The sequence below is a fragment of the Littorina saxatilis genome, linkage group LG9 (assembly GCF_037325665.1).
Source record: "Littorina saxatilis isolate snail1 linkage group LG9, US_GU_Lsax_2.0, whole genome shotgun sequence".
Classification (NCBI taxonomy): domain Eukaryota; kingdom Metazoa; phylum Mollusca; class Gastropoda; order Littorinimorpha; family Littorinidae; genus Littorina; species Littorina saxatilis.
In genome coordinates, this window is record NC_090253.1 from 62,719,966 (window position 1) to 62,743,907 (window position 23,942).

The window sequence follows — 23,942 nt, forward strand, 5'->3', positions numbered from 1 at the left end:
ACATGTAAGTTTGTGGCAGAGAGAAGTAGGGTACACTAGACATTCTTTTCACAGAAACATACTATTTTAAAACATTGTTTATTTCATTTGATCAAATACTGCTATTTCTTATGCAGAACTGGTCCTGCGCATGGTACAGTGCCTAGTAAACGCCCACCCCCTATTTTCGATCGAAATGGGTTCATACGGGGGGATGGCGTTTAGACGGTGTGTACGAGAGCCTTTTCTGTTTGCAAAAGCAGAGGATTCGACTGCAGTAGAAAAACGTCCCCGAATTTACAACGCTCAAGTTAAACATAACCAGAATTTGCTATACTTGTGGCTTTTCTCCCTGTAGATAACCGTACTTGTTGAATTTGGTGGGGAAGCACTCAGTCTGGAGTTTAGTTTACTTACTTACCTTCGAAAGTAGTTCCGAGTTCGGTCGTTCGCCATTGAAGCTGAAAGCACCAGGGGACTGTACTCTCCCTCAGTTTTAATCAGTTCAGCAAGAGTTCAGTACCTTTCGCTGCGCACAGGCGCCTGAAGTATGTCAGCAGCGTGGCTGTTAAAAGTACCGGTCAGAGTATGTAAACAAGCACTGGTCTCAGGAAAATAGTGTGGTCTCCTAAATCGAAGAAATTTAATCAACTGGTGAAAATTAAGAAATTGACAAAGCTTGGAAGAGAAGGATGAAATGTGATTGAGAAGTTAGAGGCCACCCCTGTACAAATTGTAGTTGTAGCCGCGATCCGCACTAAATTTATTTTTTTTTTTTTTAGATAAAAAGCAGGGGTTATAACCAACACCAGAGGCTATCCATATCAACTTGCAATGAAACCGCGTTCATACACATGTTATGCACACTGGGGTTGCTGGGTGTTTTTTTTACTAACAGAGTTATCAACAGTTAGAATGATCTATAGTATAATATTGTCATGAGGACTACTCAATACTTTCAAGTCAAACATTCTCTGGAAAAACTCTGGAAACAATTCATGTTTGAAGTTGATTTAACCTCTCATTTCAGTTTTAAGGAAGCATGCCAGAAAATGCTGAACACTACACAAAAATAAATTGTGCTTAAAAAAGTACTGATAAAATGAGAAAGCAGGCAAAAAGCTTATCTAACATACAGGCTGTACAGTATATGAAATTATGATTATGATCTGATAATAGACGTTTTCCGAAAATACCTCTGTCAGGATTTTCGGCGGTCTGGAGGAGAAGGTTCCCATCAAAACTTCAGACAGATATCACACCATCCGGAACACTCTCCATGCCTCCGACAGGCTGTATCCTGCGATTGGCATGTTAAACCAACTCCGGATGTGTATGCTATGCGGTGTGCTCTAAATATGACACAGAGTTAAAGCCTCTTCCACTGCACACGACATCTGAAGTTTTCAAGTATGTCAGCTGTCGGGCTGTTTCACAGGAACAAGTCCACAACCGGTATTTGAGTCATGCAAATATACATATTTTAAAACCATTACCAGTTCCTTCAGGCGAAACAGGCTATCACTTGAGTAAAATAGAACAAGGAAGTGGGTGGGGTGGGGGTGGTGTTGTATTACTTGAGCAATCACCTCTTTAGTTAATCTCATCAAAACCAAGTTACAGCATAAGGCTACAATTTTCAAATTTACTAAGTTTGGCACTCAGAAGAGCAAGAGGAGGTATGATTTAAAATATTTAGATTACCCTTGATTTGTACGACACTGTTGCTGTAGCCTGATTTAATTGTTGAAAAGACGGGCGCTGTGGCGGGGTGGTAAGACGTCGGCCTCTTAATCGGAAGGTCGTGATTTCGAATCCCGGCTGTGGCCACCTGGTGGGTTAAGTGTGGAGATTTTTCCGATCTCCCAGGTCAACTTATGTGCAGACCTGCTAGTGGCTTATCCCCCTTCGTGTGCACACGCAAGCACAAGACCAAGTGCGCACAGAAAAGATCCTGTAATGCATGTCAGAGTTCGATGGGTTATAGAAACACGAAAATACCCAGCATGCTTCCCCCGAAAGCGGCGTATTGCTGCCTAAACGGCGGGGTAAAAACGGTCATACTTGTGTGGGGAGGTTCTCTCTCACTCTCAACTCAAACAGACTGGATGGCGGGGTTCATCGTTTTATTTTAAACCCCACGTGGAACAACACGCAATGACCTGAAAACATAATACAAATTTTTTTTATTAAGTTTCAGGAAACAAGTCATGAAAATAGGCAATAAAATCAAAGTAATGTTGTAAACAACAAGAGCGGAAATATTTACATAATTATTCACAACACCATAAGTACTAGAGCAAAGAGTGACACAACACAACATACCGCAGTCCTAAAAACAACATGAACAAACCATGACTAGAGAGTCAAATGCAAATTACACAAGTAAGTTCAAGTCGCTATCAGAGTTTCTAGCACAACAGAACACAAGCTTATAGAAAGTCAACGTGTACAGTGCAAACTCTCAATCTCATTCCTCACATCACCGACAAGTTACTTTATGCCAGGATCAACAAGGGACTGTTGGGTATGGGTTATACATCAAATACTCCAGCGCCTAATCGGTGACCAAACATTCTTCTTCTTCTTCGGCGTTCCAGGATGGTGAACAAACAGTGACCTACCAAACAAACAAGAACAACAACAAATAAACAGTACAGCAACTAAACATACAAATACCGACAAAACAAACAAGTAAACAAACAAACTGACAGTTAACAAACAAACAAACAACAACGCGTAAATGACACAAAAGGTTTCTAATCAAAAGAATACAAAAGACCTACAATATATGTATGCAAAATATCCAAAGTCCTGAATGGACTAAGTCAGTAAGTGGCACTATGTACTGACCAAATTGTACAGCAGTTTCCTACCACAACAAGGGAGGTAACAAATGAGGGTAATCATTCTTCAAAGCACAAAATTGGTGGGAGATGGGAACACACACAGAAATACAACACAGGCACACGACAAACACACAACTAGGACAAACAAACACATAAACAACCAAACACACAAACAATTACAAACACACACACACACACAACACAGGGGCATAGTTATGTTACAAGCATCAGAAACTAGGTCACTAGTGCGACATCAAATACAGTTCTGGCAGCTAGGTATTTGACCTACATTCAATATACATCCAAAGTTTGCAAGGACTGACTCAATTCTATCAACCTGAACTGAGAACAACTCAAATCCTAGCCTGAGACAAGAAGAATAAACTGGCAACCAGAAGAATAACATGGAGAGAGAGAGAGAGAGAGAGAGAGAGAGAGAGAGAGAGAAAGAACACAACTAATAGAATACAAGTCGCGTAAGGCGAAAATACAATATTTAGTCAAGTAGCTGTCGAACTCACAGAATGAAACTGAACGCAATGCCATTTTTCAGCAAGACCGTATACTCGTAGCATCGACAGTCCACCGCTCATGGCAAAGGCAGTGAAATTGACAAGAAGAGCGGGGTAGTAGTTGCGCTAAGAAGGATAGCACGCTTTTCTGTACCTCTCTTTGTTTTAACTTTCTGAGCGTGTTTTTAATCCAAACATATCATATCTATATGTTTTTGGAATCAGGAACCGACAAGGAATAAGATGAAAGTGTTTTTAAATTGATTTGGACAATTTAATTTTGATAATAATTTTTATATATTTAATTTTCAGAGCTTGTTTTTAATCCGAATATAACATATTTATATGTTTTTGGAATCAGCAAATGATGGAGAATAAGATAAACGTAAATTTGAATCGTTTTATAAATTTTTATTTTTTTTTACAATTTTCAGATTTTTAATGACCAAAGTCATTAAGGGGAGACAGGGTAGGCGGGCACTTTTTATTTTTATTTTGGAAACAGTTTGCTGTTTGTTTGATTTTTGCAAGCAGAATAACTTAATTAAGGGAAACCATTTTAAATTTTGAGTGTAAAGCAATTTTGGGGGGTTTTATTCACCAAAATGTGAGAAAAACGTTATAAAATGTGCTTTTTTTAAAATGTTGCAGTTTGTGAACCAGTGCATGTTTTGATCCAATTTTTCTTCTTTGCAGCAATATGTGTGTGTTTAATAATTCTGTGCATCGAAAAGCATTTCTAAGCAATATATTATTTTAATTTAGCATTTTCAGTTACCGGTTCAGTTCTGATAAGAAAAATACATGAGATCCTAACTGTCAGACTCATAAAAACCCAACCAATGCACTGAACTCTTATTCCATGCACAGAACTGATGCTGTACAACTCATAAACAACATATACAAAAACTGAACAAATCCATCAAGCCTTTCAAAAGTTGCAACATTTTAATTGTAGCGTTTTGTCTGAAAATTACATTCAGAGAAAACAGCATTTTAAAGATTTGAACCAGTACATACAAAAACAAGTAGCACAGTGCACCCTGAATTCATATGTTTTTATCAGAATGACCACTTTACTATGATGGGGAAATGATTTGACGATCAAATTATCCGGACTTTTTTTAAAAAATCATTTGAAAACTCATCTATGTTAGTGCAGATATGAATCAAAACGAAACTGTCGGACTCATAAAAACACAAGGAATCCACTGTATTCTTATTCCATGCACAGAAATGGTGCTTCACAAATCATAAACAACATATACAAAATTGGAACAAATCCATCTAGCCATTCAAAAGTTACAACATTTTAATTACCACATTTTGTCTCAAATTACATGTAGAGAAAACAGCATGTAAAAGAGTCTCACTAGTACCCCGGTAAACTAGTACCACAGTAGAGCTTGAATTAATGGGGTGTTTTTTTTTAACCAGAATAACACTTTAACTATGAAGGGGAAATGATTTGATAATCAAATTATCAGATTTTTTTAATTTAAAAAAAAATCATATGAAAACATTAAAAAAGTCAATTATCTGTGTTTGTGCTGATATGAAAATATTGATCAGAACCAAACTGTCAGACTCATAAAAACCCAACGGATGCACTGATTTCTTATTCCATTGCATAGAAATGATGCTTCACAAATCATCGACAGCATTACATAATTATATATACACAAATGGAACAAAGCTGTCAAGCCATTCAAAAGTTGCAACATTTTAATTACAGTATTTCTGTGCTCAATCCTAACACTGCAGCAAATTTCTGTAAAGCTGAATGTCCCTTTCCATGTACCAACATGGTCATACGCGGATTATTTTAAATGCAACTTTACCACCCGAAGCGTTGCAAACACTGGGAGAAGAGTAAACAACTGCAGATTTGAATGGACACTCATATGCACTCCAGATGCAGGGCCTGTGCAAATCCTTGGGCTGATGCATCACCTTCTTTCATAATCAGACTGCTATCAGACAAGCATTCAGTACAGGATACATGTATAGACCTTTCAGCAATAGATTGAGCTGATCAATGTTGACAAAAGCCCAACACATGTCAGCGGAGTGACGTTGCACAGTACCAGTATCCATATCTGCTTGTGATGGGTCAGAAGATGGCAAAGTATCTGTATCTTCTTATGGTTGGTCAGAAGATGGCAAAGCTGATGTTTCTGCTGTGGAAGAGGGTAGTTCCGGTTTAGCAAACTTTTCCATCAGGTCAATCTTTCTCCTCGCTGCCACCACAGGAGGACTGGCTCTCCCCTTGCTCCAACCTAATAAATACACAAACACTGATTTAATATTTGATACAACTGTCCATGGTTTTTGTTTGTAATAAGCTGCAAAATTTAAGACTCAATATAAACGTCAACAAGTGCTTGTTCAAAGTTATTTTAGCATATAGGTTTTTTTTATTTTTGTTATGGTCTTAACAGTTAAACATGTATTACGTTATCATTAAGATTCATGCTTTGTTAGCACTAAGCAGTTGTTTTAATCAGTCTGGTTTTCTCTTGTTTTCATCTTATGAACATTCTAAATGTTAGACTAACTTATTGTCTTGTACAGAATAACAACTGTGTGAATGGTGCTATACTGAATGAAAGAGTGTGACATGAAGTTCTTGTACATCATTGTAAAGAGTGTGAATGACGTTTTAGTTTAGATGTCAAGCGCTTAGAGCAAGCCTTTTTAACGAAAGTTTTTGATTTAGCGCTATATAAATGTTATTATTATTATTATTATTATTATTATTATTATGTACTTTATTTTGCAAATGACCATGTTACATGGGGTGTACCTCAACTTTTTGGCTAGGCCGGTAAATCAGAAATCCCAATCAGCCCCCAACCACTGAACCAGGCGGGTTTTCTTACAACCACCTCAGCGGCTCGTACCCACATATGTCGGTTGACGAACACACACACACACACACACACACACAAAAGACATTCATTAATTGGCCCCTATCACAAAATTTACATGTCAAGTTTACTATGGGATTTGAGTAACCACACAATCACATACACACAGGAACTAATACTGAAACTAGCTGAATTATTTTCTTTCTTTCTTTCTTTCTTTTCATATTTTTCTTTTAAAATTAATTTATTTCATCACACTTGCTATGTATTTGCTTGTTTCTTGTCTGTTGTCTGTTTTGTGTGTGTGTGTGTGTGTTCTGTGAGTGTGTATACATTTTCAGATTTCCTAAACCTAGCACTGTTTGCAGGTGATCTTTATGCTTTTGATTCATGAGTTGCATCCCCAGTCCTTTAGTTTAACTCTTTTTTTTTCTTTGGTGAAGTAAATTGGATCTATTTTTTTATTCCTTAGTTAATGGAAAAGATTTGACAACAATATTGCTGTCAATGATAGGTTGGTCAGCCATGCTGGTGTAAACCAATCCTTTAGAATTAGAGAACGCTCTCTAGTAGGGTACTTATTTTCCTACGGTCAATGACCAGAAACAAAAACTGTGTCAGTCGTACATCGCTCAGATGCTGCTTCTCAGTTTGACCCCAGACAAAGAATAATGATGACATGTTACACCATAGTAAGCTCTCAAGGACTGGCCAGCGAAGAACAATAAAATAGGGGTTGTGAAGACGATATCACAGAGATGATCGAGGGAGGGAGGGGGGGGGGGGGGGGGGTGCGCAGCATGGTCAGTAAATTGGATCAAGAAACACGCAAAATACTTCAGACACAAACTGTTTATCATTTACCTGCAAACCCTAACACATTCTTACAACAACAACAACATAACAATGTGCAATAAATCACGTTGTCAAACAAACAAGATCGAAAAGAGAAAGAAGCAAAACTCACCTCGTCGAGTCAAGAATCTTAGAATGTCGTCTGCTTCAATACGATAATGTTGGTTCATTTCGGAGTGTTGTTACTTCCTTCTACTGTTCGCTGCTGCTGGTTCATCTTTCTCTGATATTTCTTGCCACTATGCCGAACATTTCCAATGTTAGGGTTGTTCTCCGCAGCTCAAAACTTTGAAAAATGCTGCTGAATCGGTGAAAACGTCATGGATTTGTTGACACCGGGGGAGTGATAAGTTGTCTACTGCGCTTGCGCCAAATGCCTTTGACCTACATATATTTGCATATATTAATTCCGGGGTTTCGGTTGGAACGGATTCTCTCTCTTTGTGCCTATGTCAACGGAAATTCCCCAACGGTGATGACGTCATCTTGAAGAACGGAAATTTCCACACAGTTTGAACAGCGAAGGGTCATGTCATGTGCGCACATTTACCAGCACGGAGTATCCAAAGTTGACCATTTTTTCGATTTTTTTGATAAAACACAGACAAAAACAACAAAACATCGGTTTGAAAATGGTTTTATTTACATGAATACATGTCTAAAATGACAAAAGCAGATTATTGAATGCATTCCAGGATGTTCAAAGGTGTGAAAAATGCAACAACCCCCAAAAGGTGTATGAGACCAAAAATAACTCATTTTGCCTGCCCGGTCTCGCCTTAATTAATTTTTAAGCCACCAAGCTGAAATGCAATACCGAAGTCCGGGCTTCGTCGAAGATTATTTGACCAAAATTTCAACCAATTTGGTTGAAAAATGAGGGCGTGACAGTGCCGCCTCAACTTTCACGAAAAGCCGGATATGACGTCATCAAAGACATTTATCAAAAAAATGAAAAAAACGTTCGGGGATTTCATACCCAGGAACTCTTATGTCAAATTTCATAAAGATCGGTCCAGTAGTTTAGTCTGAATCGCTCTACACACACACACAGACACACACACAGACACACACACGCACATACACCACGACCCTCGTTTCGATTCCCCCTCGATGTTAAAATATTTAGTCAAAACTTGACTAAATATAATAACAAGAAGGGCAAAGCCCATACGACTCACATGCTTTACACATTTTTCCTACCAAAATACATGTGACCTTGACCCAAGGTCAAGGTCATCCAAGGTCATGCAACACAAAGCTGTTAATTCAAGACATAGGAAGTACAATGGTGCTTATTGGCTCTTTCTACCATGAGATATGGTCACTTTTAGTGGTTCACTACCTTATTTTGGTCACATTTCATAAGGGTCAAAGTGACCTTGACCTTGATCATATGTGACCAAATGTGTCTCATGATGAAAGCATAACATGTGCCCCACATAATTTTTAAGTTTGAAACAGTTATCTTCCATAGTTCAGGGTCAAGGTCACTTCAAAATATGTATACAATCCAACTTTGAAGAGCTCCTGTGACCTTGACCTTGAAGCAAGGTAAACCAAACTGGTATCAAAAGATGGGGCTTACTTTGCCCTATATATCATATATAGGTGAGGTATTGAATCTCAAAAACTTCAGAGAAAATGTGAAAAATGTGAAAAATAGCTGTTTTTTAGGCAACATTTATGGCCCCTGCGACCTTGACCTTGAAGCAAGGTCAAGATGCTATGTATGTTTTTTGGGGCCTTGTCATCATACACCATCTTGCCAAATTTGGTACTGATAGACTGAATAGTGTCCAAGAAATATCCAACGTTAAAGTTTTCCGGACGGACGGACGTCCGGACGGACGGACGTCCGGACGGACGGACGACTCGGGTGAGTACATAGACTCACTTTTGCTTCGCATGTGAGTCAAAAATGACAAGGATGTTCTGGGACAACAATAAGAAATCATACCACAGTTCAATCAATGCACTGATTAGATGGAGCGAGAGTCTTAAAACCGATAACCATAACCTTCAGGTTCCACATTATTTCATCTCATTATCCGTTCCTGACATGAATCTCTTTATGAACAGCTAACAGCTCTTTTGAATAAAAGCAGCTTCTTTCAGTAGTGCTTCCAAGTGAATCGTAAATTTAGAAAAGGCACAACTCTTGATGAGTTACATCATACTCTCGATTGACACAGTTAACCGGCTCAGAAAGAAACCAATGTTATCATATCAACATACCCCATGATGCGTCTGCAATTCGGCCGATTTACATGAACTTGCCAATGCTAAACAAAATTCACCAAGCATCTTTAACTGAAAGCTTGGCACCCAAAACTAACTGCTCAATAGACAAAGACAGTCGCTACGAAACATGGCTTAGTCTACAGTTTGATCTGACGGACTATGACGTAATATCTAGACATCTGACCTGACGTAACCTCACCTATCAGCGAAAGACAAATACTCCATCATTTCAGTCATCAACAAAACATAGCAGTAATACAATCATGATCAAGTCACAATAAATGGTATAGTAAACAAAACAAGAAAATCATTGTTTACTTACAGTGAACTCAACCCTTTGGCGACATCAACACAGGTTCAAACACAAGTGCATAAAAACCAACTATTCACTGAATGGGCACATGCCTCTTTTTCCTGGGTCTACCACGATACTCTGAATCAAGGCTAGGTCTATCGCAGCGAGCGGTCAGCGGAGTCGAACAATGAACTGAATACTTATGCTGGTACCCGAGGCTATTTATACTGTCCGCACGGACTGCTCTGAAAGCGCCTTTTTCATCTCATCAAAACGGCTCTTAATCCCTGTCTGACAGCCAGAACTGTGTTTCTTTAGAAACTTTGACAGCTGATAACTTTACGAAAAATGCATACATTAGAAATTGGTTTGTTGCTACAGAACCAGTGTGAAAAATACTTTGAAATCATGTTACAAGATATAACTTTACAAGTCCAGACCAAAAAGTAATTGTGATTAATTACTCAGAATTAATGACCGATTAACGCTCAAAACCCAGCAAAATAAAGATTGCTAAACTCTATCACTTCCTGCACCAAACACAATCCACTAAATTGCAAAATGAACTTCTGAACTTTCCATACATGTGCCATACTTGCGGTAAAATGGAACTTATGACAAGTTATGTGACGTAAAACTTGACAAAGAAACACAGGTGTCAAAATGACGTGTGTGACGTCACGCGGCGAAAACACCGGTCAAACTGAGGAAACCTTTGATTTACTTGATCCAAACATTTATTAATGCACTTTAACTCAAAAAGTATCTTAAGGGAATAAGAAATGAAGTGCACTAAGTTAGATTTACGAAAAAGTAACAACTATGGAGATAATAAAGAAATTCCCGACGTCACCTACTTGGCGCTAAAACTCAGATAGCGTCGATGGTTTGGGTCGGAGCTGATCGAACATTAAAGCAATTTAAGGAACAACAGGGCCTTAAAAAGTACTTAAGCACGAACATACAGCAACATAGTGTCTATATCCATTCAATTATGGAGATAATAAAGAAAATAAGCCTCCTGCTCTGTGTGATCAATTCCAATGCTGTAACATTAGAATTTTAGATGACTATCTGTCCGCATATTGCAGGTGTGAATAACAGTTTTTACCAAAAATGGGTGTCCGCATCCACAATTTGTAGGTGATCGTTGAAAAAAACTTTGTGCTGAGCAAATCTGTCCGTACATGTCAGGTGTGCACTCAAGCCCAGGGCAGTACATTGTAGAGACTACAGTACCTCTTGTTTCAGCCACGTATCACTGTGAGTGCTGACTGCAGTCTGTGTTTCTGGTGTCTGTATCTCATGTTTCAGCCAGGTATCCCTGTGAGTGCTGACTGCAGTCTGTGTTTCTGGTGTCTGTATCTCTTGTTTCAGCCACGTATCACTGTGAGTGCTGACGGCAGTCTGTGTTTCTGGTGTCTGTATCTCATGTTTCAGCCAGGTATCACTGTGAGTGTAAGTGCTGACGGCAGTCTGTGTTTCTGGTGTCTGTATCTCTTGTTTCAGCCAGGTATCCCTGTGAGTGCTGACGGCAGTCTGTGTTTCTGGTGTCTGTATCTCTTGTTTCAGCCAGGTATCCCTGTGAGTGCTGACTGCAGTCTGTGTTTCTGGTGTCTGTATCTCTTGTTTCAGCCAGGTATCCCTGTGAGTGCTGACTGCAGTCTGTGTTTCTGGTGTCTGTATCTCTTGTTTCAGCCAGGTATCCCTGTGAGACCTGACTGCAGCTTCCAATGTCTGCACTGTAGGCATGGTAGCTGTGTTCTCTGTGACCACACCCTCCCTGGCTGGCACTGGAAACAAACATAAACCAGATCCATGAAGCAATGTCAAAATATTTCTTCAAACTTTCACTGCCTGATACTAAAAGATGAAAACAAACTTTGCTCGTTTTGCTCAATAGATTGTGTGTGCAATCATACCGCTGCAAAGCTCTCAAGATTAAATGACTCATAACAGATTTCTATTTGTCCATCTTTTCGAATGGGGAGGTGGCGGCGTGTAGATTCCCGAGGAAATCTGTGTTGTCTTTTCCGAGAGCAAACATAGCAATCTGTAAACTTGACGCCGCGAACTTTATTAGACGTAATTAAAAACAGTCTCATTCTCTTAGACATCGACATATAAAAATAATCTTTGATGCTTTTAAATGCTTGATTTCACATGAGACAAAGGAGTCTTGCCGGGAGGTTGTTTACATGATGGGCGCAACAGTTTGTTTACAAAACGTCTCAAAAGTTCGATGTCCACACTGATCTGAAACCTGTCAGTTCGTCTTCAGGGTCAAAACCAGTCTTCAGGGTCAAAACCAGTCTTCAGTCTAACTGTGTTTGACTTTGTTCTTCATCTTTTTTTCTTTTTTTATCTGATGGAGTCACAAAACCCAAATAAGCGAGCAATGGCGAAGGCGATGGTGGGGGTTCAGAGTTTTCATTTTCCACCGCACTGTGTTTATGAGGCTCAATATACTTTTCAAAAATCCCTTTTCTTCTTTTTAGGTGTGTATGCTGGTTACCGTGCCGCTTTCGCTTTGTCTGTTGATACGAACATCTGTTTCTATACAGGTCTACTCTTACTGAAATAAGCTTACTGTAATCGTAGAACAACAAGTTTGCAGATCTAAAACTGCACAAGATATCCACCAGGCATATTTAGATTCAGCCCGCAAATCTACTATATAAGGCACGCTCTGATTGGCTGTTTTGCAAAGTGTGGCTTCATACCCTATCACACATCAACCAATCAAAAACAAGGTTACCCACTTTCGGGCGACTGCAGGCGAACACACACAGTGTATTTAGATCTACATTTTAATGCATGTACTTGAATCATCTTCAAAGGTGGTTTTAAACGAAATTTATGGCGATTTGTGCAGACATATGGACAGACAACTGGATGGGCTGATGGCTGGCAGACATATGGACAGACACCTGGATGGGCTGATGGCTGGCAGACAAACATTGCTCATCATTATTACTCACCGATCTAAAATCACAACCACATCATAACCCTGACATTTGACGAGGGTCAACCATGCTTATTTAGCAAAGTTTTGCAAATTTCAAATCTATTCTCTCGCACATCTGATACGTTCTTTTCTACTTACTGTATGGATGGGGTTCTGTGATGTGCCAGAATAATGGTGTCTCTTCCGCGACATCAATCTCTATCTTGACGTCTGACACAACTGCTGCGTCTCCTTCCTCCATACTGTTGTCAGAAGCTGCGTTCCCTGACTGTTCACGGTTGAAGAGGTAGACTGTTCGTGGCCGTTCACTGTTCAAGGCACTGACTGTCCGTGGCTGTTCCCTGTTGAAGTTGTTGACTGTCTGTGTCTGTTCACTATTACAGGTGATGACTGTTCGTGGCTGTTCACTGTTACAGGTGTTGACTGTTCGTGGCTGTTCACTGTTCAAGGTGTTGACTGTTCGTGACTGTTCACTGTTCAAGGTGTTGACTGTTCCTGGCTGTTCAGTGTTCACGGAGCTGCAGATAGAGAAAAAGTGATAGTCACCGTGTTAATCATTTGTTGAAAGAATCAGGGCAGAGTATTTTGGAAAGACCTTTGGGACGAGGAGGTTTTTTTATCTCAAACCCATTCTATTGCATTAAAAACCACCCACTTCTCCACTGTAGGTTTAAAAACAAAACACACACACACACACACACACACACACACACACACACACACACACACACAAACAACTTGATTAACCAGTGGCTTTACATTGGAATGGCAACTAGCAACCAGTAGCATCTCAGAAAATCAAATCCACAAAAGATCCTTAGCTAAAACTGAACCAAACTTACATGCAATTGAGAAAAACAACAATCAAGTCTCTCTCCAAAACATTATTATTATGTTTTAGTCAGCTATTCCCCAACACTAATTTGTCACGGACTAACATAAGATTGTATAAAGTGATAGCACACGCAATGTGAGACCTCATAGAGAGCTGACTGGGACCTAACATAAGATTGTATAAAGTGATAGCACACGCAATGTGAGATCTCATGGAGAGCTGACTGGGACCTAACATAAGATTGTATAAAGTGATAGCACACGCAATGTGAGATCTCATAGAGAGCTGACTGGGACCTAACATAAGATTGTATAAAGTGATAGCACACGCAATGTGAGATCTCATAGAGAGCTGACTGGGACCTAACATAAGATTGTATAAAGTGATAGCACACGCAATGTGAGATCTCATGGAGAGCTGACTGGGACCTAACATAAGATTGTATAAAGTGATAGCACACGCAATGTGAGACCTCATAGAGAGCTGACTGGGACCTAACATAAGATTGTATAAAGTGATAGCACACACAATGTGAGACCTCATAGAGAGCTGACTGGGACCTAACATAAGATTGTATAAAGTGATAGCACACGCAATGTGAGACCTCATGGAGAGCTGACTGGGACTAACATAAGATTGTATAAAGTGATAGCACACGCAATGTGAGACCTCATAGAGAGCTGACTGGGACCTAACATAAGATTGTATAAAGTGATAGCACATGCAATGTGAGACCTCATAGAGAGCTGACTGGGACCTAACATAAGATTGTATAAAGTGATAGCACACACAATGTGAGATCTCATAGAGAGCTGACTGGGACTTAACATAAGATTGTATAAAGTGATAGCACATGCAATGTGAGATCTCATAGAGAGCTGACTGGGACCTAACCAGTTTCACAACGAGTTTTTCTAAAAATGTTCTCACATAAGTATTAAGTCGGAATCCGAGCATCCTAGCATTTAACTGACAAAGCATGGTGGATTTTAGGAAATGAATTCCGAATCCTAGATAATACCAGCAAGTTTCACTGTCAGAAACCCAACAGTAATCCCAATGCATATGCAACATTCCACTCTCTGAAGAGTATCTTAAAACACGGCTTATACCTGGGATAACGGAACAATCGATCACTTCGTACCTCTTGGGGCCATTTCTTGCCGGGAAAATGCCTATAATTTTATAAACAATTGCGCGTATCAAATAACAACAAAAAAAAGTTTCAACTTAAACACAGACACAAAGAATATAAATAACAACAAAAAGCAACCTACATTGTCTCCAGCAGGGTCCTGATTGTACGATTCCTGTTGTCTGCAGGCAAACACCTGCCTTCTTCTTGAGGGCCAGGCAGAGTGGGCTTGCTGTCTCCTCTCCACACCTGTCCCTCCATTGCAAGTTCAAAGGTCAGGTGGCCCCCCGTCTGCCCAACCAAGCGTACCTGCAGCACATTGCCAAGCAACTTCTCTCAAATCTGACGTAACTTGTATAATCCTCTTTTCTGAATGATGGTACACAGTAGCCTAGTGACTATAAAATAATGCAATATGTTTTTTGACATATAGCATTTATATATGCGCATCCTGCCATGTAACATAAATATGTTCAAAGCATCCTTCAAAAGAAAGCAACAGAATATTTTCACAACCAAGTCTGATCTGTGAATCAACAGCAGACTTGCATGTTCAGTGTGTACAAGGTGTTGAATACACTCATCTTGAAACTTTTAAACCCAAACGCAAGTATGTAAATGAACAGGCTATGTTTGCAATGTCCCTTTAAAGTTTGCTAATGTATAATCATATTTATTCCCCCCTCTGCTTCTTTACCTCTGTAAACTTGTAGAGCTAGTTATTTTTCGATGATGACCCAGCAACCAAACAAATAACGAGCCAGCAACAGCCTGAATCCTCGATAGTGCAATGGGTTGAGAAGCTGTTCTGTTTTGGTACTACTTTTGCGACTGAAAAGTTCCGAACGCTCTATACGTACGAAATATAAATCTCTGGAGCAAACAATACAAACATACCGCATTTAAATTAACAACTACAGGCCTGAACACATGAATCTCCATATAAAATCCATGAGTTAGGTTGTTTTCTGAATCTAGATCTGCCGTGCACACACCGTTCATCACAAGCAAATTCCCAAGGCAAGTAACTCATACTCTTGCCGACAAGAGTAGTTCCCCTTCTTTTAACGCAGTTTCTTCGACAACACTGACTGCAATCCGACGGTCAGTTTTCAACAATATTTCATTTTATAAACAGATCACACGCAACCAAATGCACACATCTCATCAATTTAAACAACATAAAGCGGTTTCATACACTATTTTCCCCAGAAAACTGAACTTCATACAGTAATTAACGTTGGAACACGGGTGCAAAAGTTCGTCTGCTAGTCCCATTTGACGAAAGAACATTATCCTAAACCAGAACCAGATACTAAAACATAAACAGAACACACAATATCTGCCTTTACCGCCACAGCAGAATAACAGCATATCTGTGTACTTGATTTTAGTCTAAAACAGGGAAACTGACAAGAAGTGTTAACAGAATGGAATGATTTGCACGGAACTATACAACCGCGCATTAATCGATCGCCTGCGCAGGTTGACTGGTTGAGTGATTCGGATTCGATCAAACTTTCGCACAAAAACTCCTCTTTTCTTTGAATAACTGAAGAAAGGAGGAATAAAGAGGTTACACACCTCGTCTCAGTGATTATTAAAAATAATGGTCTCAGTTCGCGGTCATGAAAAAGCCAACTTCGACCATTATTTTTAATAATCACTGAGACTCGGCATGTAACCTCTACGTATTCTCACAGTTGACAGTCCAGGTAACATCCCCAAATTCATCGACTTAAATTTGTTTTATAGCTTACAATCATGTTCCACATGTTTTTTTCATTGCAAAGTCAGCCTTATGTGTCGGGGATATAAAGGTAAGAATGTTGCAACAATTGCAATACCATAGCTGCGCAAAAGGAATCTACAGGGTTCGACACTAGCGGGGGCAGGGGGCGGAACGCCCCAGAGTTTTGTGTTCCGCCCCAAACATTGCCGAAGCTTGGGGCCCACTCCGCCCCAGGATAAATTCCAACAATGACAAACCGAAAATTCTAATGCCAGAGCCAATCACTAAAAATCGCCAGTCAAAGTCGTCACTGAAATTTGCGTTACGATCAATGCCGCAGTCAAGAAAAAAACAACCATTGAAATCGTCGAAGGACAATGCCGCAAGGGAAATAACTCCCAGATTGCGCTATTTAGCGTGAGAAATAAGTACCGCCTTCAAATGCCAAACGCAAAATGTGGCGACACATCCCAGGTGTAAAAAGACATGGAAATGAAGATGAAGAACAGGGTGGAGAGAAATGAAACAAGTCGCGTAAGGCGAAAATACAACATTTAGTCAAGTAGCTGTCGAACTCACAGAATGAAACTGAACGCAATGCAACGCAGCAAGACCGTATACTCGTAGCATCGTCAGTCCACCGCTCACGGCATAGGCAGTGAAATTGACAAGAAGAGCGGGGTAGTAGTTGCGCTGGGAAGGATAGCACGCTTTTCTGTACCTCTCTTCGTTTTAACTTTCTGAGCGTGTTTTTAATCCAAACATATCATATCATATGTTTTTGGAATCAGGAACCGACAAGGAATAAGATGAAAGTGTTTTTAAATTGATTTGGAAAATTTAATTTTGATAATAATTTTTATATATTTAATTTTCAGAGCTTGTTTTTAATCCGAATATAAAATAATTATATGTTTTTGGATTCAGCAAATGATGGAGAATAAGATAAACGTAAATTTGGATCGTTTTATAAAAAACATATTTTTTTTACAATTTTCAGATTTTTAATGACCAAAGTCATTAATTAATTTTTAAGCCACCACGCTGAAATGCAATACCGAAGTCCGGGCTTCGTCGAACATTACCTGACCAAAATTTCAACCAATTTGGTTGAAAAATGAGGGCGTGACAGTGCCGCCTCAACTTTCACGAAAAGCCGGATATGACGTCATCAAAGACATTTATCAAAAAAATGAAAAAAACGTTCGGGGATTTCATACCCAGGAACTCTCATGTCAAATTTCATAAAGATCGGTCCAGTAGTTTAGTCTGAATCGCTCTACACACACACACACAGACAGACACACACACACACACATACACCACGACCCTCGTCTCGATTCCCCCCTCTATGTTAAAACATTTAGTCAAAACTTGACTAAATGTAAAAAGGAGACCGATGCAGCCAAAAGCGCGAAGCGCTGTCGTAATTTCAATGTCAAATGGTTGAAAGAATTTCCCTGGCTTCAGTACGATGAAGAAAAACAGACAATGCATTAACAGACAATGCATTGCTGCACGTGGATACTGAGAGTGGGCCCCAGATTTTTGTTTTCCGCCCCAGCAATTTCCATCTCTGGGGCCACAGGCCCCAGGCCCAATAAGTTAGTGTCGACCCCTGATCTATGTATCATTGGCATTCTTGGCAAGATTGTAGCCCTTGTATCAATGGGATATCCCAGCTAGTTACAGTAAAAACCCACTACATAGCAGTGTACATAGTGACAGATGGAACGCTTTTCATGGTTTACAAGTAACCCAAGGTGACAGCAATAGCACCTCATTACTGAAAAAGGATGTGAAAACAGATGTACACCCACACAAACTGCGTCAAAGTCTAGTATTTATTTTTATTATATGGGAGATTTATATAGTGACCTTCTCTAAGCGCTTTACATATTAATTTCTGCCGTGTGAGATGGAATTTTTTTACAAAATATATCACGCATTCACATCGGCCAGTAAATCTGAAGCCATTACGGCGAATATTTACTTTTCACGGCCTATTATTCCAAGTCACACGGGTATTTGGTGGACATTTTTTAATCTATGCCTTTAGAATGGCTTTGATCGAGCTAGCACTTGAATAATGAGTGATAGGTACCAATCTGGATATGTTGTCAGCAACTTTAGAGAGTTACGTACCATGCTGGATATGTTGTCAGCAACTTTAGAGTGTTACCTACCATGCTGGATATGTTGTCAGCAACTTTAGAGAGTTACATACCATGCTGGATATGTTGTCAGCAACTTTAGAGAGTTACCTACCATGCTGGATATGTTGTCAGCAACTTTAGAGAGTTACCTACCATCCTGGATATGTTGTCAGCAACTTTAGAGAGTTACCTACCATGCTGGATATGTTGTCAGCAACTTTAACTCAACTCAACTCAACTCAAATTTATTAATCCATATGGAAATTATGTTGTAACAATACTCATTTCCAATCAAAAGAATAAGAATGCATACTAAACACAGTCTCACTAACGCAAACAGTCATCCGTCAAGTCAAGTCTGCCAACTCACAACTCACTCACACAACAACAGCAACACCAATACAATTTAACAAAAACCATAATTCCAATAACAAAAAGACGTCCAAGAGTCCACCTCCACATCCACGCACACACAAGGTTTACAAAGCACCACATGTCGACTAGAACACCGCACATTTGGGCTACGGTAATACAGTTACTAAAAATACATACTTTACAGATAACCCAGCAACAGAGTACAGTAATAATTATGACAGAGAAACATGATAGAGGCCTCTAACATGTGATTGGTTGAAAGCATGGATAGCTCTGCTGGGAACAAAAGAATTGCGGAAACGTGACGTTCTAGCAACCATAGCCCTCAGTCTACCACTCCTGTCAATGCGTCGAGAGTCAAATTCAGGTTTCAGTGGGTGTGTCTCGTCAGCCAAAATTGAGGTCAGTCGGTCAGTCAGTCGTCTCTGGCAAACTGATTCAATGGTCTCTTGTTTCCTGCCTACAACAGATCCAGCCTTCTTGACTAGCTTTTCTAGCCTGTCACTATCCTGTTTACTAAGGTTACCCCCCCAGCACACACATGCATATGTCAACACGCTACCAACAGTGGACAGATAGAACATTTGCAGGATGTCATTACGAACAGAGAACGATCTAAGCTTCCTTAGACAGTACATGCGCGTGTGCGCTTTCTTCAAGATTTGGTCAGTGTTGGCATGCCAAGACAGCTTGTTGTCGATCACTACACATAGGTAGCGATAGCTTTCAATCTGCTCGACTTCAACACCAGCTATCACGATAGGCTTGTGTGCTACCTTTTTTCTTCTAGTGTCAAAAATCATTTCTTTAGTTTTTCCTGTGTTCAAGTCCAGGTAATTCTCGTCGCACCAGTCCACAAAGCTACTAACTTCTTGTCTGTAGTGTGTGTCATTGTCGTCAGTAATCTGTCCTGTAAGTCCAGTATCGTCAGCAAATTTGTCGATGAAGCACGACCCGTGAGAACTCCTGCAGTCAGCAGTGTACAGGGAGAACAGAAAAGGTGACAATACTGTTCCCTGCGGAGCTCCTGTGTTGGTATTCAGTACACTAGATAGCACGGTCTGCGGAGCACCGGTGTTTGTGTTCGGGCCATTAGATGGTACTGTACCAGCCCTAACAAACTGGGGTCGGTTGGTCAGATAGTCTGTGACCCACAATACAGTTGGAACGCTAATTTTCATCTTCAGTAGCTTTTCAGCAAGAAGGTGAGGCTGTATCGTATTGAACGCGCTAGAAAAGTCAAAAAACATCAGTCTAACACATGCTCCAGGTTTATCCAGATGAGAATAGATACTGTGCAACACATGTAAAACGGCGTCCTCAACACTTCTACCCTTTCTATATGCAAACTGCCACGGATCCATAAACTCCGCGGTAAGCACCTGAAGCTTCACTAATACTAGTCGCTCAAGAACCTTCATGACAGCAGAAGTCAATGCTACAGGTCGCAGGTCGTTCATCACTTTGACCGGGGTTTTCTTTGGAACTGGGACGATGCAAGATGTTTTCCAAAGGGATGGGATTTTTGACTGTGACAGAAGAGAGTTACCTACCATGCTGGATATGTTGTCAGCAACTTTAGAGAGTTACATACCATGTTGGATATGTTGTCAGCAACTTTAGAGTGTTACGTACTATGCTGGATATGTTGTCAGCAACTTTAGAGAGTTACATACCATGCTGGATATGATGTCAGCAACTTTAAAGAGTTACGTACCATTGTGGATATGATGTCAGCAACTTTAGAGTGTTACGTACCATGCTGGATATGTTGTCAGCAACTTTAGAGTGTTACATACCATGCTGGATATGTTGTCAGCAACTTTCTGGGCCACTTTGATGCGGTCTTCCTTTGTCAGTGGCACGAAACTTGTCCCTGCTTCAGCTGCTATTGCTTGTGCTGATATTGATGCTGATATTGATGCTGCTATTGATGCTTGTATTGATGCCGGTACCACTTTTGCTGGTCGCTGCTGCTGCACCCTGGGACTAAGCCTTGCAAAATCCTCCTGCCCCGTTTCGGAGTTGTACTCAACTCCAGCTGCACAAATACAAAAGGATATTTCATTTCATTTCATTTACTCGTGAAATTCACACAGCGAAAGTGAAATGTCTACATCGGTCAGCTAGGTGATAAAAGCAGACTTCAGAATTCCCTTTTGTAGTGTGAGTCCTGTCTGGTGTACTCTACAGTCCCTGATGTAGTGTGTGTCCTGTCTGGTGTACTCTACAGTCCCTGATGTAGTGTGTGTCCTGTCTGGTGTACTCTACAGTCCCTGATGTCAACAACACTGGAACGCCCTTTTGTAGTGTGTGTCCTGTCTGGTGTACTCTACAGTCCCTGATGTAGTGTGTGTCCTGTCTGGTGTACTCTACAGTCCCTGATGTAGTATGTGTCCTGTCTGGTGTACTCTACAGTCCCTGATGTAGTGTGTGTCCTGTCTGGTGTACTCTACAGTCCCTGATGTAGTGTGTGTCCTGTCCGGTGTACTCTACAGTCCCTTTTGTAGTGTGTGTCCTGTCTGGTGTACTCTACAGTCCCTGATGTAGTGTGTGTCCTGTCCGGTGTACTCTACAGTCCCTGATGTAGTGTGTGTCCTGTCTGGTGTACTCTACAGTCCCTGGTGTAGTGTGTGTCCTGTCTGGTGTACTCTACAGTCCCTGATGTAGTGTGTGTCCTGTCTGGTGTACTCTACAGTCCCTTTTGTAGTGTGTGTCCTGTCTGGTGTACTCTACAGTCCCTTTTGTAGTGTGTGTCCTGTCTGGTGTACTCTACAGTCCCTGATGTAGTGTGTGTCCTGTCTGGTGTACTCTACAGTACCTGATGTAGTGCGTGTCCTGTCTGGTGTACTCTACAGTCCCTTTTGTAGTGTGTGTCCTGTCTGGTGTACTCTACAGTCCCTGATGTAGTGTGTGTCCTGTCTGGTGTACTCTACAGTCCCTGATGTAGTGTGTGTCCTGTCTGGTGTACTCTACAGTCCCTTTTGTAGTGTGTGTCCTGTCTGGTGTACTCTACAGTACCTGATGTAGTGTGTGTCCTGTCTGGTGTACTCTAGTCCCTTTTGTAGTGTGTGTCCTGTCTGGTGTACTCTACAGTCCCTTTTGTAGTGTGTGTCCTGTCTGGTGTACTCTACAGTCCCTTTTGTAGTGTGTGTCCTGTCTGGTGTACTCTACAGTACCTGATGTAGTGTGTGTCCTGTCTGGTGTACTCTACAGTCCCTGATGTAGTGTGTGTCCTGTCTGGTGTACTCTACAGTCCCTGATGTAGTGTGTGTCCTGTCTGGTGTACTCTACAGTCCCTGATGTAGTGTGTGTCCTGTCTGGTGTACTCTACAGTACCTGATGTAGTGTGTGTCCTGTCTGGTGTACTCTACAGTCCCTGATGTAGTGTGTGTCCTGTCTGGTGTACTCTACAGTCCCTGATGTAGTGTGTGTCCTGTCTGGTGTACTCTACAGTCCCTGGTGTAGTGTGTGTCCTGTCTGGTGTACTCTACAGTCCCTGATGTAGTGTGTGTCCTGTCTGGTGTACTCTACAGTCCCTGATGTAGTGTGTGTCCTGTCTGGTGTACTCTACAGTCCCTGATGTAGTGTGTGTCCTGTCTGGTGTACTCTACAGTCCCTGATGTAGTGTGTGTCCTGTCTGGTGTACTCTACAGTCCCTGATGTAGTGTGTGTCCTGTCTGGTGTACTCTACAGTCCCTGATGTAGTGTGTGTCCTGTCTGGTGTACTCTACAGTCCCTGATGTAGTGTGTGTCCTGTCTGGTGTACTCTACAGTCCCTGATGTGTGTGTGTCCTGTCTGGTGTACTCTACAGTCCCTGATGTGTGTGTGTCCTGTCTGGTGTACTCTACAGTCCCTGATGTAGTGTGTGTACTCTACAGTCCCTGATGTGTGTGTGTCCTGTCTGGTGTACTCTACAGTCCCTGATGTAGTGTGTGTCCTGTCTGGTGTACTCTACAGTCCCTTTTGTAGTGTGTGTCCTGTCTGGTGTACTCTACAGTCCCTTTTGTAGTGTGTGTCCTGTCTGGTGTACTCTAGTCCCTTTTGTAGTGTGTGTCCTGTCTGGTGTACTCTACAGTCCCTTTTGTAGTGTGTGTCCTGTCTGGTGTACTCTACAGTACCTGATGTAGTGTGTGTCCTGTCTGGTGTACTCTACAGTACCTGATGTAGTGTGTGTCCTGTCTGGTGTACTCTACAGTCCCTTTTGTAGTGTGTGTCCTGTCTGGTGTACTCTACAGTACCTGATGTAGTGTGTGTCCTGTCTGGTGTACTCTACAGTCCCTGATGTAGTGTGTGTCCTGTCTGGTGTACTCTACAGTCCCTGATGTAGTGTGTGTCCTGTCCGGTGTACTCTACAGTCCCTGATGTAGTGTGTGTCCTGTCTGGTGTACTCTACAGTCCCTGATGTAGTGTGTGTCCTGTCTGGTGTACTCTACAGTCCCTTTTGTAGTGTGTGTCCTGTCTGGTGTACTCTACAGTCCCTGATGTAGTGTGTGTCCTGTCTGGTGTACTCTACAGTCCCTGATGTGTGTGTGTCCTGTCTGATGTACTCTACAGTCCCTGGTGTAGTGTGTGTCCTGTCTGGTGTACTCTACAGTCCCTGATGTAGTGTGTGTCCTGTCTGGTGTACTCTACAGTCCCTGGTGTAGTGTGTGTCCTGTCTGGTGTACTCTACAGTCCCTGATGTAGTGTGTGTCCTGTCTGGTGTACTCTACAGTCCCTTTTGTAGTGTGTGTCCTGTCTGGTGTACTCTACAGTACCTGATGTAGTGTGTGTCCTGTCTGGTGTACTCTACAGTCCCTGATGTAGTGTGTGTCCTGTCTGGTGTACTCTACAGTCCCTGATGTAGTGTGTGTCCTGTCTGGTGTACTCTACAGTCCCTGATGTAGTGTGTGTCCTGTCTGGTGTACTCTACAGTACCTGATGTAGTGTGTGTCCTGTCTGGTGTACTCTACAGTCCCTGATGTAGTGTGTGTCCTGTCTGGTGTACTCTACAGTCCCTGATGTAGTGTGTGTCCTGTCTGGTGTACTCAACAGTCCCTGATGTAGTGTGTGTCCTGTCTGGTGTACTCTACAGTCCCTGATGTAGTGTGTGTCCTGTCTGGTGTACTCTACAGTCCCTGATGTAGTGTGTGT

General features: G+C 41.2%; 1 protein-coding gene and 1 long non-coding RNA gene across 2 annotated transcripts in view; one reads left to right on the forward strand and one right to left on the reverse strand.

Moving 5' to 3' along the window:
- Nucleotides 1–23,942, forward strand: part of LOC138976765 (uncharacterized) — a 103,708-nt gene that overhangs the window by 1,464 nt on the left and 78,302 nt on the right. The window lies entirely within an intron of this gene.
- The window catches only part of LOC138976731 (uncharacterized), a 22,346-nt gene continuing 492 nt past the window's right edge, over nucleotides 2,089–23,942 (reverse strand). Inside the window, exons 2-6 of the mRNA XM_070349614.1 lie at nucleotides 20,605–20,846; nucleotides 14,685–14,851; nucleotides 12,711–13,090; nucleotides 7,178–11,397; nucleotides 2,089–5,619 (exon numbers count right to left, since the gene is read on the reverse strand). Of these exons, the coding sequence (XP_070205715.1) occupies nucleotides 10,835–11,397; nucleotides 12,711–13,090; nucleotides 14,685–14,851; nucleotides 20,605–20,607 (1,113 nt within the window). The 5' untranslated portion in view covers nucleotides 20,608–20,846 and the 3' untranslated portion in view covers nucleotides 2,089–5,619; nucleotides 7,178–10,834. The remainder of the gene's footprint in view (nucleotides 5,620–7,177; nucleotides 11,398–12,710; nucleotides 13,091–14,684; nucleotides 14,852–20,604; nucleotides 20,847–23,942) is intronic.